Consider the following 14,416-nt stretch of genomic DNA (forward strand, 5'->3'; position numbering starts at 1 on the left):
TAAAGTTATGCTGGAAAAGAAAATCAGCATCTCCATAAAGCTTGTCAGCAGATGGAAGCATTAAGTGCTCCAAATTCTCCTGGTAGACAGCTGCATTGACTTTGGACTTGATAAAACACAATGGACCAACACCAACAGACGTCAGACTTCAGAAATTTCACACTGGACTTCAAGCAGCTTGGATTCTGTGACTCTCCAGTCTTCCTCCAGACCTTGATTTCCAAATTAAATGCAAAATTATTTTTTATCTGAAAAGAGTACTTTGGACCACTGTGCAACAATCCAGATATTTTTCTCTTTAGCCCAGGTAAGATGTTTCTGACGTTGTTTCTGTTTCAGAAGTGGCTTGGTAGCCCTTTTCCTGAAGAAGTCTCTGTGTTGTAACTCTTGATGCACTGACTCCAGCTTCAGTCCACTCCTTGTGAAGCTCTCCCAAGTGTTTGAATCAGCTTTGCTTGACAGTATTCTCAAGCTTCCGGTCATCCCTGTTGGTTGTGCACCTTTTCCTACCCAATTTCTTCCTTCCAGTCAACTTTGCATTTAATTTGATACAGCACTCTGTGAACAGCCACACCTTTCAGTAATGACCCTCTGTGACTTACCCTCTTTATGGAGGGTGTCAATGTTCGTATTCTGGATCATTGCCAAGTCAACAGTCTTCTCCAATATTGTGGTTTCAAAGAACAAGAGATACCCGTAATTTATACTGTAGGGATGGTCAATTATTGAAACTCAAATGTCAGATTTTTTACTTTCATTAGCTGTAAGCTCTAATCATCAAAATTAAAACCAAAAACATTTTTTTTAAATGTTTTACTTTAAATGTAATGAATCTAAAATCTGAATCTAAAAATGTGTGTGTGTGTGTGTGTGTGTGTGTGCGACATTATTTGGCCGAGATACAAGTATTTGAAAATCTGGAATCTGAGGGTGCAAAAAAATCTAAATATTGAGAAAATTGCATTTGAAGTTGTCCTTAAATGAAGTCGTTAGCAATGCATATTACTAGTCAAAAATTAGGTTTTGATATATTTACGGTAGGAGATTTACAAAATATCTTCATGGAACATGATCTTTACTTAATGTCCTAATGATTTTTGGCATAAAAGACAAATTAATAATTTTTAACCATACAATGTATTGTTGGCTTTTGCTACAAATATACACCTGCTACTTATGACTGGTTTTGTGATCCAGGGTCACACATATAAAATATATACATAATGATGTATGGCAATACATCCTCTGTTATGGGTGTAAACAAAAGCTTTGGCCTATAAAAAGAGTGAATGTATTGGCCACTGAGTGTTTGAAGGGATCCAATCCACAATGCTGATTCTGGAGCTACTACTGCTCTCATCAGTGCTGATCAAAGCAGAACAGCCAGACTGTAGGCGGCAGGGAAAAGCACAGCTGTCTGAGTTCATCAAAGATGGAGCTCTAAAGATTGGAGGCATCTTCACATTTTACACAGGCTATACAGGGGTGATTCCGCAGTTTACCCGATTACCTCCACAACCAAAATGCAAGGAGTATGTATGTCTTCAATGCAAATTGTTATCATAGTGTATTGCAATGTGTAGGATTGAATAATGCATTGATGTTTGTGTTTTGCTTAAAAAGAAGCAGTACTTGCTTTTATGTGCTTTTTTTTCCCCCACTCTTCCTTTAACGAAAAAAAAAATGTCTCTTTAGTATCAATTATAGGGAATTTAAATTTGCATGCACTATGATCTTCGCAATAGAGGAAATAAATAAAAACCCAAATATACTCCCAAACCACACACTGGGGTATGAAATCTTCAATGCTTGTGGATTCTCTAATATTCTTCGGTCTGCACTTTCACTGTCCAATGGACAAGATCCCATCTTTGATGAATTAAACTGCACCAAGGCCAATACTGTACAGGCTATAATAGGTCATTCAGGATCCACTCCAACCATTGGGTTTGCTAGAATAACTGGCCTATTCCACATACCAGTGGTAAGATGTCATCCGATTATATTAACTGCCTGTACATCAAGTTTACCATTACTATGCTGGTATAAATTAAGTTTGTTTATATATATAAATGGTATATGTATAATGTTTATACGTTTAAATGTTCCTAAAGTGTCAAATTGTTATATATATATATATATATATATATATATATATATATATATATATATATATATATATATATAAATAAAACATGGCAAAAGCTAAACATATATTATACAGATAAAGATGTTAAAAAAAGTTGTCTCGTTTGCTTACCTAATGGTCTTTTCACATGAAGAGAAAAACCTGTACTAAAAAAAAAAATTCTCTCAATCTCATTCATGCTGTCACATTTGTATTTGTGTTCACACAGATCAGTCATTTTGCTACCTGTGCTTGCCTAAGCAACAGAAAAGAGTTTCCTTCTTTCTTCAGAACTATTCCAAGTGATTACTACCAAAGCAGAGCACTGGTGCAGCTGGTGAAACATTTTGGCTGGACATGGGTAGGAGCCTTAAGCAATGACAATGATTATGGGAAAAATGGCATTGCCACATTCATTAAGGCTGCACAAGAGGAGGGAGTCTGTATTGAATACTCAGAAGCTTTTGAAAGCACAGGATCAAAAACATCATTAACAAATATTGTAGACATTATCAGAACCTCCACATCTAAAGTAATAATGGCTTTCATGTCGCACAGAGAGATTAAGATACTGGTGGATGAGCTATACAGGCAAAATATTACAGGATTGCAGTGGATCGGAAGTGATGCCTGGATTACAGATGACTCTTTAGTAGATAGCCAAGGCCACACTTTGCTAATTGGATCTATAGGATTCACTGTCCGCAATGCTCAAATACCTGGACTAGGCCCTTTTCTACAAGATGTCAACCCCTCTCAGTTTCCTAAAAGTATGTTTCTCAAAGAATTCTGGGAAAACGTTTTTCAGTGTTCACTGAGCCCAAATACAACACAAAGGTCATGCAATGGCTCAGAGCACTTAAAATATGTCAAACATCCTTTTACTGATATGTCTGATCTGAGATATGCCAATAATGTCTACAAGGCTGTATATGCAATTTCTCATGCACTGGATAATCTATTGTCATGTAAGCAACAAAAAGGCCCATTTGCTAACGCCACCTGTGCCCAACCAACTACAGTACAACCCTGGCAGGTAAAATATCTTCTAAATATCTAACTTTAAATATATGTAAACATCCAAGTTTCCGGCATGATTCAAACAAAAGTAATTCATTTATTATTAAATATTTTTTAATCATTGTAGTTACCATATGGTATTATCAATTTACACACACACACACACACAAAAAAATCCTTATTTTGCCATTTCAGATTTTACATTATCTACAGACTGTGAATTTCACCATGAATGGGGGAGAAACACTGTTTTTCGATAGCAAAGGTGACTCCCCTGCGAGATATGAACTGGTAAACTTACAAAAGGTCACAAAAGGCACAATGGAAGTAGTCACAATTGGCTACTATGATGCAACTCAGCCTCGTGGGCAACAGTTTACTATGAAAAATGTCAACATCATCTGGCGAGGAGGCCTAAGGACAGTAAGAGTCTCTTTTCAAATGAACTCACCAATCAAAACAAAATCCCCAAGTGCACATGTGATGCAGTGATGCATCATAACGGCAGAGACAAACGTGTAAACATGTGCAAACATGTCACACAGCATATTATTTTTCTATTGTTGTTCAAGTAGATTTCCCCTGGTGTGTGGCAGGTGCCTGTGTCTGTGTGCAGTGAGAGCTGTCTCCTAGGCACTAGGAGAGTGGTGCAGAAAGGAAGGCCCATCTGCTGTTTTGACTGTATCCCATGCCCTCCAGGAGAGATTAGTAACACAACAGGTAATACTTGTTTAATTGCTCTAGTAACACTTGCAGTTCATCAAAAGAGGATCAAATGGAAAAGTTTTACAATAATTTTAATCTAAATGATAGTATAAACTGTCCTCAAAACATAATTTAAAACACTTACATCTATTGTTAAATGAGAGGTAAATGTTAGTTGTATATGATCGGCTAGAAGAGGCTCAATTGAAATAACAGGCTTATTACTATTGCAATTCCATTTTTCACCCACACCAGATTCATCTGACTGTGTGAAGTGCCCTTATGGATACTGGTCCAATAGCAGAGGTGATGAGTGTGTCAAAAAGACAGTGGAATTCCTGTCATTCACCGAATTCATGGGTATCGTTTTGATGATGTTTGGGTTAGTTGGGGCATTTCTAACTATGTTCATATTTGTAGTATTTTTTCACTACAAAGACACACCAATAGTAAAAGCCAACAACTCAGAGCTGAGCTTCCTGCTGCTCTTCTCATTGACTCTGTGTTTCCTTTGTTCACTCACTTTCATTGGTCGGCCCACTGAGTGGTCCTGTATGTTGCGTCACACAGCATTTGGGATCACTTTTGTCCTCTGTATCTCTTGTGTTTTGGGGAAAACAATAGTGGTGTTAATGGCTTTTAAAGCTACACTTCCAGGAAGAAATGTCATGAAATGGTTTGGGCCTCTTCAACAGAGAATCAGTGTTGTTGGCTTTACTCTTGTACAGGTCCTCATCTGTTTCCTTTGGTTAACAATATCCCCACCTTCACCATATATGAACATGAGCTATTACAGAGAAAAGATCATCATAGAATGCAGATTAGGCTCAGCTGTCAGTTTCTGGGCTGTGCTGGGCTATATTGGATTATTGGCTGTATTGTGCTTTATTCTGGCTTTTCTAGCTCGGAAGCTGCCTGATAACTTTAATGAAGCCAAATTCATCACATTCAGCATGCTCATATTCTGTGCTGTCTGGATTGCCTTTATCCCAGCTTACCTAAGCACACCTGGGAAGTTTACAGTAGCAGTGGAGATATTTGCCATCTTAGCTTCCAGTTATAGTCTACTGATTTGTATTTTCATTCCAAAATGTTATGTTATCCTGCTAAGACCAGGTGCAAACACAAAAAAACATTTACTAGGAAAAATGCCACATTAACCCGTCCGTATGTTATAAAAAGGATGCAGCATAAACATAACAATTTTAACTTTGATATAGCTGAATATACAAAAAAATAAAAATAAATACTAAGTTCAAATTAAACATCGAAGGGCTCAGTGAAGACCTGAACAAATTTCAGTCATCCACGTAATTCAACAGATATTATCTCCCTCAACTGGAGAAAAAAAAAAAAAAAAAAGTTTATAGGACTACTAATGTAAGACATGCATTTTACAATTCTCTCACTTCTGTTTCTCACACTGTAAGTCTTTTAAGTCATTATCAGACCTTTATGGGTGAATATGATAATATGTGAGTTTTTTATTTTTTATTTTATTTTTTTTTATGATATGACAGCTTGCGGTCAGTGATAACGACATTGCCACTGCAAATGTTTAACGGACAAAAGAATGTCATGTCAGCTTCTCAATTATTGTACTGTAACTCAGAAATGCTCTTAACTCTTACTACACTGAACTTTACAAATAAAATGTATACCATGTATAATCCTCCTGCTTGCCTCCATTCCCATGGAAGACCTAAATAACACAAAAGGCAATTAAAAAAAAAAATCAGTTGCCAAACTATCATATTTTGGTGTTTAGACTAATTATAAAAGGTATAACAACAGCCATAACAACAAATTCAGGACTGGTGGCTACCTTGCCATATGGACTTTGGCAAGGGAACAACAAACAAAAAGCATGCACATCCTCTGGCCAACGCAGAGAGAGAGAGAGAACTATACATTTATGACCAATTTATAATTAAAATGGCAAGAGACACCAGGGATATTTCTAATTATACAAATTATACTTTTGGGTGAGTAGCCCTGTCAAGATAACATCTATTGTCCTATCAACTTCCTCCTGCCCCACTGCTCTTTATCTTTTTTATTAAAGCAAATATTCAGTCAACAGAATGTTAAAAATATTTTCACTCTGACTCATTTAGATTAATTTCACTCTCACTCATTTAGATTAAATTTTATAATTAATGATCATTGGGTGAACTCTCTCTTTAATGTTTTTATTAATATGGATATTATTATTATTATACTGCCAGTGTGTCGCTTTAATGTCTTGATTAATGAGTAAGTCACTCATTCATTGATTTGTTCAAATTGCTGATTCATTCATGAATGAAGTAAATGGCTTTCTTTATAAAAAGGCCATTGAGTCATTGGTTTACCTGATGGTTCACCTTTGCCCCAATATCTTGAATTTTGGAGGCATACAACTGCATTCTAAAGGCTACATCTCACAGTACCTAATCAACTAATATAAGGTGACCTAAGTAGGTCTGGGGTGGGGCAGGCGCGTTAAAAATCATTAATAATTTTAACATGTTATTTTTTTCCCCATAACAATTAATTAAATTAATGGAATCAATAGGCCTAATATATATATATGTGTGTGTGTGTGTGTGTGTGTGTGTGTGTGTATGTATGTATGTATGTATTTATTTATTTATTTATTTATTTATTTATTTATTTATTTATTTATTTATTTATGTATGTATATATATGTAGCCCTCTCCTGCTGAATGGCTCAAATGCTAAGGATGTCTAGGGGAAGTTTTCATAAAACCAGAAATAAAATTTTGGGTGAGAGTTACATCTATTAATTGTCACTAGTTGTTTACATTTTAGTAATGACAGACCTTAAAATACAACCCAGGGTCTCAGATATCAGTATGAAGTGCTTACAATTAAACAGAGTGTGGAAGTGCCTGTATGCTGTGTTTCTATTGCATAATGTAAATTTCCAATCTCACTTAAATTTCTCAACTGTACACCAAACAACCAATCATTAAATCTTTCTTCACAGGAAGATCACAAGACAAAAAGATTGTCAACAAACCTTTACATTTATTAAACGTGGACTCTTTTGTTTTGTTACCCTTTTTTCTGTAGTTGAATTACTTTAGGGCACTTTATGACACAATTCACACATTGGAAACACAACCAAACTTAGTTCAAACGGATAATCAGAGTAAACAAAAATTCACAAAAGAATAGTATAGTCAAAATTCCCAAAATAAAGTTTTACCCAGCTGGGATTTAAGTCTCGTTGGCGCGCAGTGTTGGAGCTCACGTGAATGTGAAACACTTATGAGTACTCACGAAATCCAGGGAAATAGAGAAGTTCACACAATACCAGTTCAGGAACCACAATCAAATGATTAGCAAATCCGATCGTCACTGACGTCCTCTCGTGAATGAGCACTCGCGAATGTTCTCGCGAATCCTCCGTCTGTGATGCAACCAGGCCCGATCTGCAGCCGCGGAACAACCTCAGTCTCTCCCAGTCAATCGCCCCATCTTCGTGCGTTCCGTCGCACGTCGCTCTCACTGGACTGCTAACACTACAAAATGTCCGTCAGTCCTTAGATGCTAAAATACACATGACTATAAGTCCTTAGTTGGAACAAAAACACACAGGGTATCTTAAATTCTTGGATAAAAGAAATTAAAGAGACGAGTATCGTCTTTTTTTCTCAATTGCATCACCCCCTTTCCTCTTCCTTGACCCGCCCCTTCAACTCTCGGGGTTATTCTCTAAACACCTCATTGGATGATCAGTAACATTCCTTTGTTTTATTTTTTTCATTAAAATAAAACTCTGTGATTTGAAAGTCCACATCAATTTTAAACCATTTTAATTTTAGAACACCAAATATGAATTTTAGATCGAACAATAACAAACAAACAAAAAAAATTAAATTAAAAGACCCTATTTTAATAGGGCTCTACATTCTCCCCCTACCAAGAATCGTTATGCCCTCATAACGAGGGAGAAATAAAAGAAAACATACCAATTGTCAATATGATGAAATGGGTACACAGCAACCCCCCCTCTTTTTTTTTTTTTTAAGTTACATATGCACACTACATATCTCTCTAGGTATGGGAACAAAATAAAAAACATACGAGTCACCCTACGAACAGTATGGACTCAATCAAACTACTGTCTTGGGCTTAAAGTTACTGCACAGGTACTCAACTTTCTTGAAGGCATATTCAACCACAAATACACAGTAGCACAGTATCTAACAGGGTTTACAACTTTTGCTTGAGAAAGGACAGGCTCAACTTTCGGCATCCCAAGGGTATCATATGTAAACCTCTTAGGCACAGTTCTTGTTCTCTGAGACATTCTACCAGTTTCAGGTACATCAGAGACATTTTGATCTGCATCACTTTGATCAACATTCCCTAGATCTCGCACAGAACTTGTAACAGTATCACAGATATCCGAAACTCGACTCACATCTTGTAAATTGTCAGAGTCATTCTCAAATAGAAGTCTTGAACCAGACTCCGATTCAACTGTCTCAATTTCTTGAGGAGTCTCAACACTTGTGCCTGAATGTTCCACATTCTCAGTGACATCATTCTCAGAAATCTCTGTTCTCCTAGGAGTGAACTGACAATCTACAGGTTCTGGAAACCATACTCCATATGATTCATCCTCACTGTCAGAACTCCCAGTATTCAAATCAGCTCTGGATTCTACATCCTGCATTTCAGGTGTGTCCTTAACTTCCTGTTCGGGACTCTGACCCTTTTCAACATTCTTCCTTCGTCTCAGAACCCTCTTTCTAGGCTTCGGGACACTGTAAGGAAAGTCTTGTCTCAACTCTTGTCCAATAGGAAGAATATGATTCCTATGCAGAATCTTGACCGGTCCAGTTCCACTCACTGGCTCAAGTCGGAACACAGGCAAGTTTGGCATCTGGCTCTGGACAACATAAGGCTCAGTACTCCATCTGTCTGCCAACTTATGCTTTCCTTGCAGTCCAAGATTTCTTATCAGAACTCTATCTCCAGGAACCAGGTGAGAGTAATGCAGTCTCTGATCATATCTCCTCTTATTTCCTGCATTTTTCTTCCCAGCCTTCTCTTCTGCCAGCTCATAAGCAGACTTCAGTTCTTGCTGCATAGTCTTTACGAAGCGCTGATAAGACTTTGTGGACGTACCATCACTTGACACACCAAAACTCAGGTCGATGGGTAGTCTTGCCTCCCTTCCAAACATAAGGAAGTAAGGTGAATACCCTGTTGCTTCATTTAGACTGCAATTGTACACATGCACAAGATGTCCAATGTGACGGCTCCACTGCTGTTTCTGCCTTGGATCCAGGGTCCCTAACATGTCCAAGAGCGTCCGGTTGAACCGTTCGGGCTGCGGATCACCTTGGGGATGGTAAGGCGTTGTCCGGGATTTCTCCACTCCTAACAGGTCAAACAACTCATGGATGAGCCTGCTCTCGAAATCCCGACCCTGGTCCGAGTGCATCCGTCTAGGCAGTCCGTAGTGAATGAAGTATTTCTCCCACAGGACTTTTGCAACTGTGGACGCCTTCTGGTCCTTAGTCGGAAACGCCTGTGCATACCTGGTGTAGTGGTCCGTGATGACAAGGACATTACAGACGTTCCTGGAGTCTGGCTCTATGGATAGAAAATCCATACACACAAGATCCATCGGTCCACTACTGGACAAATGTGACAAGGGCGCAGCTCTCTTTGGCAGGGTCTTCCTTTTGACACATCGGGCACATGTCTGGCAATATTTTGACACATCAATCTTCATTCGGGGCCAGTAAAATCTCTCTTTCACAAACCCATAGGTTTTGTCGAATCCCAAGTGACCAGAGTCATCATGAAGTGATTTTAAAACTACTTCATGGAACTTCTTGGGCAGACACAACTGTTTACAACGGGATCTGTCTGGTGCTTGAGTGCACCGAAACATCACACCATTATCCAGCACTAATCGGTCCCATTCTCTCCTGATCACTGGAAGGTCCGGATGAGCTTCTTTCTTGACTGAGGAAAGATCTCCCCTTTTCAAAGCTCTCCATATCTCCCCAAGACACGGATCATTTTGCTGAGCACAGGACAGATCCATAGAACTCAACTTTGGGATTCTGAAGGCATCCAGCGTAGCTAAGTTACTGTACGCTTTGGGGACTGACTTAGGAGATCCTCCTAGCGACGTGACAATCCTGCTGGCACTTGCAAGGCAACAGAACTTTCCTTGACCTGGTAGTTTACACAAAGTCTTCACTCCAGAGGATGGGATGTTAGTCCATTCCTGGTCCTTCACCGTCCCATGAGGACGACGCGACAAAGCGTCAGCATCGACATTTTGTCTCCCAGGCCTGTACTTGAGACTAAAATCATATGATGAGAGGGCTGCTAGCCACCTATGTCCAACAGCATCCAGTTTGGCTGTTGTCAGAACATAAGTTAACGGGTTGTTGTCTGTCTGTACCTCAAATTTAGCTCCGTACAGATAATCTTGTAGCTTGTCAACGACCACCCACTTTAACGCCAAGAACTCAAGTTTATGGACTGGGTAGTTCTTCTCAGAAGGTGTCAAACTTCTGCTGACAAACGCCACAGGTTGTAACCCCTGGCCTTGGTCCTGATACAACACCCCGCCCAACCCTTCACAGCAGGCATCAACATGTAGGACGTACGGAAGCTGAGGATTGGCAAAAACCAACACAGGAGCCTGAGTAAGTCTCACCTTCAACTCATTAAAAGCAGCTTCGCAAGCATCAGTCCATCTACTCCCAAATGGATCAGAGGCTTTGTACACTACTCGCTCTGGGAGGAGTCCTGCTTTTATCTTCTTCACACTCGCTGTCGGCAGACACCCTTGCAACAACTGATTCAGTGGGTAAGACACTTTAGAATAGTCTTTCACAAACCTTCTGTAGTATCCACAGAACCCTAAGAAAGAACGTAGCTCTGACACGTTCTTTGGTCGAGGCCAAGACTTTACAGCATCAATCTTGGAGGGATCTGTTGAGACACCTTCTTGAGACACAATGTGTCCAACATAACTGACAGAGGTCTGACAGAAGGTGCACTTGTCCACAGATAACTTCAATCCTTCACTATGCAGCCGGTCCAACACCTTGAGTAGCCTCTCTTCATGCTCCTCCAGGGTCCTTCCGAAAACGATGAGGTCGTCCAGGTAGACTAATACCTCCAACAAATTCATGTCTCCAACCGTCTTTTCCATAATTCTTTGAAAAGTCGATGGAGCTCCACAAATCCCTTGCGGCATTCTCTGGAACTGGTAAAACCCCACCGGGCAGATGAATGCTGTCTTTTCTTGATCTGCTTCACTCATGGGGATCTGATAATATCCACTCCTGAGATCCAATACACTGAACCATTTGCTCCCGTTCAAGCAAGCCAATGCATCTTCTATGCGTGGGACAGTATATTGGTCTGGAACAGTCCGTCGATTCAACGTCCTGTAATCCACGCACATCCTGATCTGCCCATTCTTCTTCCGTACCACAACAATCGGAGAAGCATAGGGACTCCTGGACTCTGTGATAATCCCCGCCCCTTTTAACTTCTCCAGATGTTGCCTGACATCTTCCAGGTCAGCTGGTGCAAGCCGTCGTGACCTCTCACGAAAAGGCTTATCCTCTGTCAATCGAATGTGATGCTGGGTACTCATTGAACATCCCACATCAAATTCATCGCATGAAAAAACCTCCTTCCTTTCCAACATCTGTTTAACCAGTCGTTGTCTCCATTCCTCTGATACAGGGGAATCACCAAAGTTAAATGAATTCTTGTTCAGTTCAGTCTGACCCCTACTCTCTTGGGGTTTAGAGACTGTAGCCACAACCTCAACTGGAAACACATGAGCAATGGGCATTCCTCTCTTAATCATCACTGGGCGAGAGGAGACATTTCTGATTGTCACTCCAATCCTCTTTGACTGGACAATGGTAGTAGACTGCACTTCAGGGGCTACTAGCAGTTCCTCAGGAAACCAAGATTCCTCCGCCTTATCCACTAACAGGGTCTTATCAGAAAAAGCAGCAGGGCATTTCAGAACTCCATAAACCCTAGCACTCTCCCCTGGAGGCAGTTTCAATGGCTTAGGGTGAAGATACCAGACAGTCCCCCTTCTGTCATCATCGTTACACTTTTCAACTGCAATGACTCGTTCATAAGCATTTCTGATATCAGGATGGACAGTCAATGTATGAAGAAAATCATCTCCCACCTTCTCTTTGCACAACTCAACCAGCTTTTTCACCACAGATGTATTGGTTCCTACCAGAATGTTGACATCTCCTTTCATTACAGGATCGGGACAGACCAGCACAAGTGCATCTATGGATCCTGCCACTCCTGCCACAGATCCTGGAAACTCCAGCCTTAGAGTCAAACAGCCATCGTATGGGTACCGCTCCATGCTCAATCCCCATATCTCCAAATTCTCTATTGGTATCAATGGCAGATGCTTTAGGTATTTCTCATAGAAAGATCTGTACAACAGAGTGACTTGCGATCCACTATCCAGCAAAGCCTTTGCATAGATCCCTTCCACCTGGATAGGAAGAACAGAGCTAGGTCCCACTAACTCGCTCAGAAGAACTGCTGGCTCAACTTTAACTCTTTTGCACTTTGTGGAACGTGTCTTTCCCGGAGCTTCAGGCCGTTCCTCTACTGAGCCCCGGAGAAGTTTCCCGATGACTGTCTCATTCTGATGAGCCGCTGGTTTACTTTCCTGAGATTTTCTTCATTTGTACAGTCGCGCTTTAGATGCCCATCTTCTCCACATCTGTAGCAGAAGACATTAGCTTTGTTCACTGGTCTGGTTGGTGTTTTACTCTCTGCAGTTGCAGCTAGACTGTGCATAGCAGGACAATCATGGGTTACAGGTTCTTTGGCTGCAGCTGACAAGCGTGACACCTCATTTTTCAGCCCCCTAATCTCTCTTTTCAGCTTCTCTACTTCTGAGTCGTCACGATTAGTGTTAGCAGATGACTCCTTCTTGGCAGAGGACACTGCAGTCATGGCTACATTAGGCTGTAACAAACTCCTACTGTTCACCATATTTTCTTCTTCTCTCACCTCCTTCATTAACTCATTGAAAGAAGGAGGAGCACACAGCTTATGGGTCATCCTCAAACGCATAGCCACCAGGTCACTTGAAAGGGCACCTCTGACTATCTGCTGCATTCGAAGATGATTCAGGGCAGAATACTCTATGCCCTTTTTCCTCAGCATACTGTGCAGCATCCTGTCCAGCCTTAGTATGTAGGTTGAGAGCTTCTCTCCCTCATTCTGGTAAGTGCTCCGAAACTTTAGCATCAAATCTGCAGCATCATCAGTAGTCCCAAACGCCGACTCTAGCACACTAAAATAGTCACTGAATGTAGCTGATGGGTTTCCGGTCTTTTCAAACCTAACAATATCTGCTGCAGGACCTCTGAGACACTCTACTAGTCTCTGCTTCTTGACATTATCAGAACACTGCCATTCCTCCAGAATGTGGGTAGTCTGCTCCACCCAGACCTCATACTCGTCTTCCCCAGGAGGAGTTGGTATGAACCCGGAGAAAGGACGCAGCTTTCTATATCCAACTCTCTCCTCAGATGAAGCCACATGACACGTTTGGACAAGGGAGTTTATGGCATCAACGAGCTTAGTGTTGAGGTCAGGCGCAGGGGAAACAAAACTTGGGATGTCAGCTAATGATTTCCCCTCTTTTTGGAGAAAAGAGATCAACTTAGTCTGGAACTCTTCTTCCCTACTCTGTTTAGGAGTTTCAGCTGCAACACGAACAACCTGTGTGTACCAGGGACCCACTTCAGGTCCTCCAATTTCTGCAGGAATAGACATCTGGGAAATGTTACCAGCTACTTCAGTCAAAACAAACTGACATTTCTTAGTTTTATCAGAGCGACGATCAAGCACTTTGCATTTCCCAATCCCCAGAACAGCGTCCAGCTCATTATAGACTACTCTGTCTTCACAGTCTGTAGGCACATTTCTCAGAATAAGTACTCTGCCCAGCTCAACATCTTGCTCTCTGCACCATGCAACAATCTCACTAACCTCCATTTTACCTCCTTGCGTAACCAGCTAGTACGTGTGCAAAGAAAAGAGAGAAGGAAAAAAAAAATTAATAGCTGTTAAACATTAAAATTCTCTAGACAGAATTATCAAAGAATTACTGTACACACTTAAATCACTTCCAATTTTCTTTCCACAGAAATTCACAGCTTCTGAAAATACAATCTGAAACAATCCCGGACGAGCCCCCACAAATGTAGCCCTCTCCTGCTGAATGGCTCAAATGCTAAGGATGTCTAGGGGAAGTTTTCATAAAACCAGAAATAAAATTTTGGGTGAGAGTTACATCTATTAATTGTCACTAGCTGTTTACATTTTAGTAATGACAGACCTTAAAATACAACCCAGGGTCTCAGATATCAGTATGAAGTGCTTACAATTAAACAGAGTGTGGAAGTGCCTGTATGCTGTGTTTCTATTGCATAATGTAAATTTCCAATCTCACTTAAATTTCTCAACTGTACACCAAACAACCAATCATTAAATCTTTCTTCA

At 40.4% G+C, this 14,416-nt stretch overlaps 2 protein-coding genes across 2 annotated transcripts; one reads left to right on the top strand and one right to left on the bottom strand.

Moving 5' to 3' along the window:
- Positions 1 to 1,434: 1,434 nt before the first annotated feature.
- Positions 1,435 to 5,013, top strand: LOC306888534 (extracellular calcium-sensing receptor-like; the record flags this gene model as incomplete). The annotated part of the gene is made up of 6 exons (XM_079446890.1): positions 1,435 to 1,532; positions 1,696 to 1,984; positions 2,358 to 3,164; positions 3,344 to 3,571; positions 3,745 to 3,868; positions 4,109 to 5,013. Exons 2-6 carry the CDS (start codon positions 1,730 to 1,732, stop codon positions 5,011 to 5,013), a joined length of 2,319 nt encoding a protein of 772 aa, XP_079303016.1. The 5' UTR covers positions 1,435 to 1,532; positions 1,696 to 1,729.
- Positions 5,014 to 12,505: 7,492 nt separating this feature from the next.
- Positions 12,506 to 13,909, bottom strand: LOC306888638 (paraneoplastic antigen Ma1 homolog; the record flags this gene model as incomplete). Its single annotated transcript, XM_079447077.1, has 1 exon — positions 12,506 to 13,909. The coding sequence occupies one exon, from the start codon at positions 13,907 to 13,909 to the stop codon at positions 12,506 to 12,508; it is 1,404 nt and encodes a 467-aa protein (XP_079303203.1).
- Positions 13,910 to 14,416: the final 507 nt, after the last annotated feature.

This window comes from Barbus barbus (genome assembly GCF_936440315.1).
Source record: "Barbus barbus genome assembly, chromosome: 22".
Classification (NCBI taxonomy): domain Eukaryota; kingdom Metazoa; phylum Chordata; class Actinopteri; order Cypriniformes; family Cyprinidae; genus Barbus; species Barbus barbus.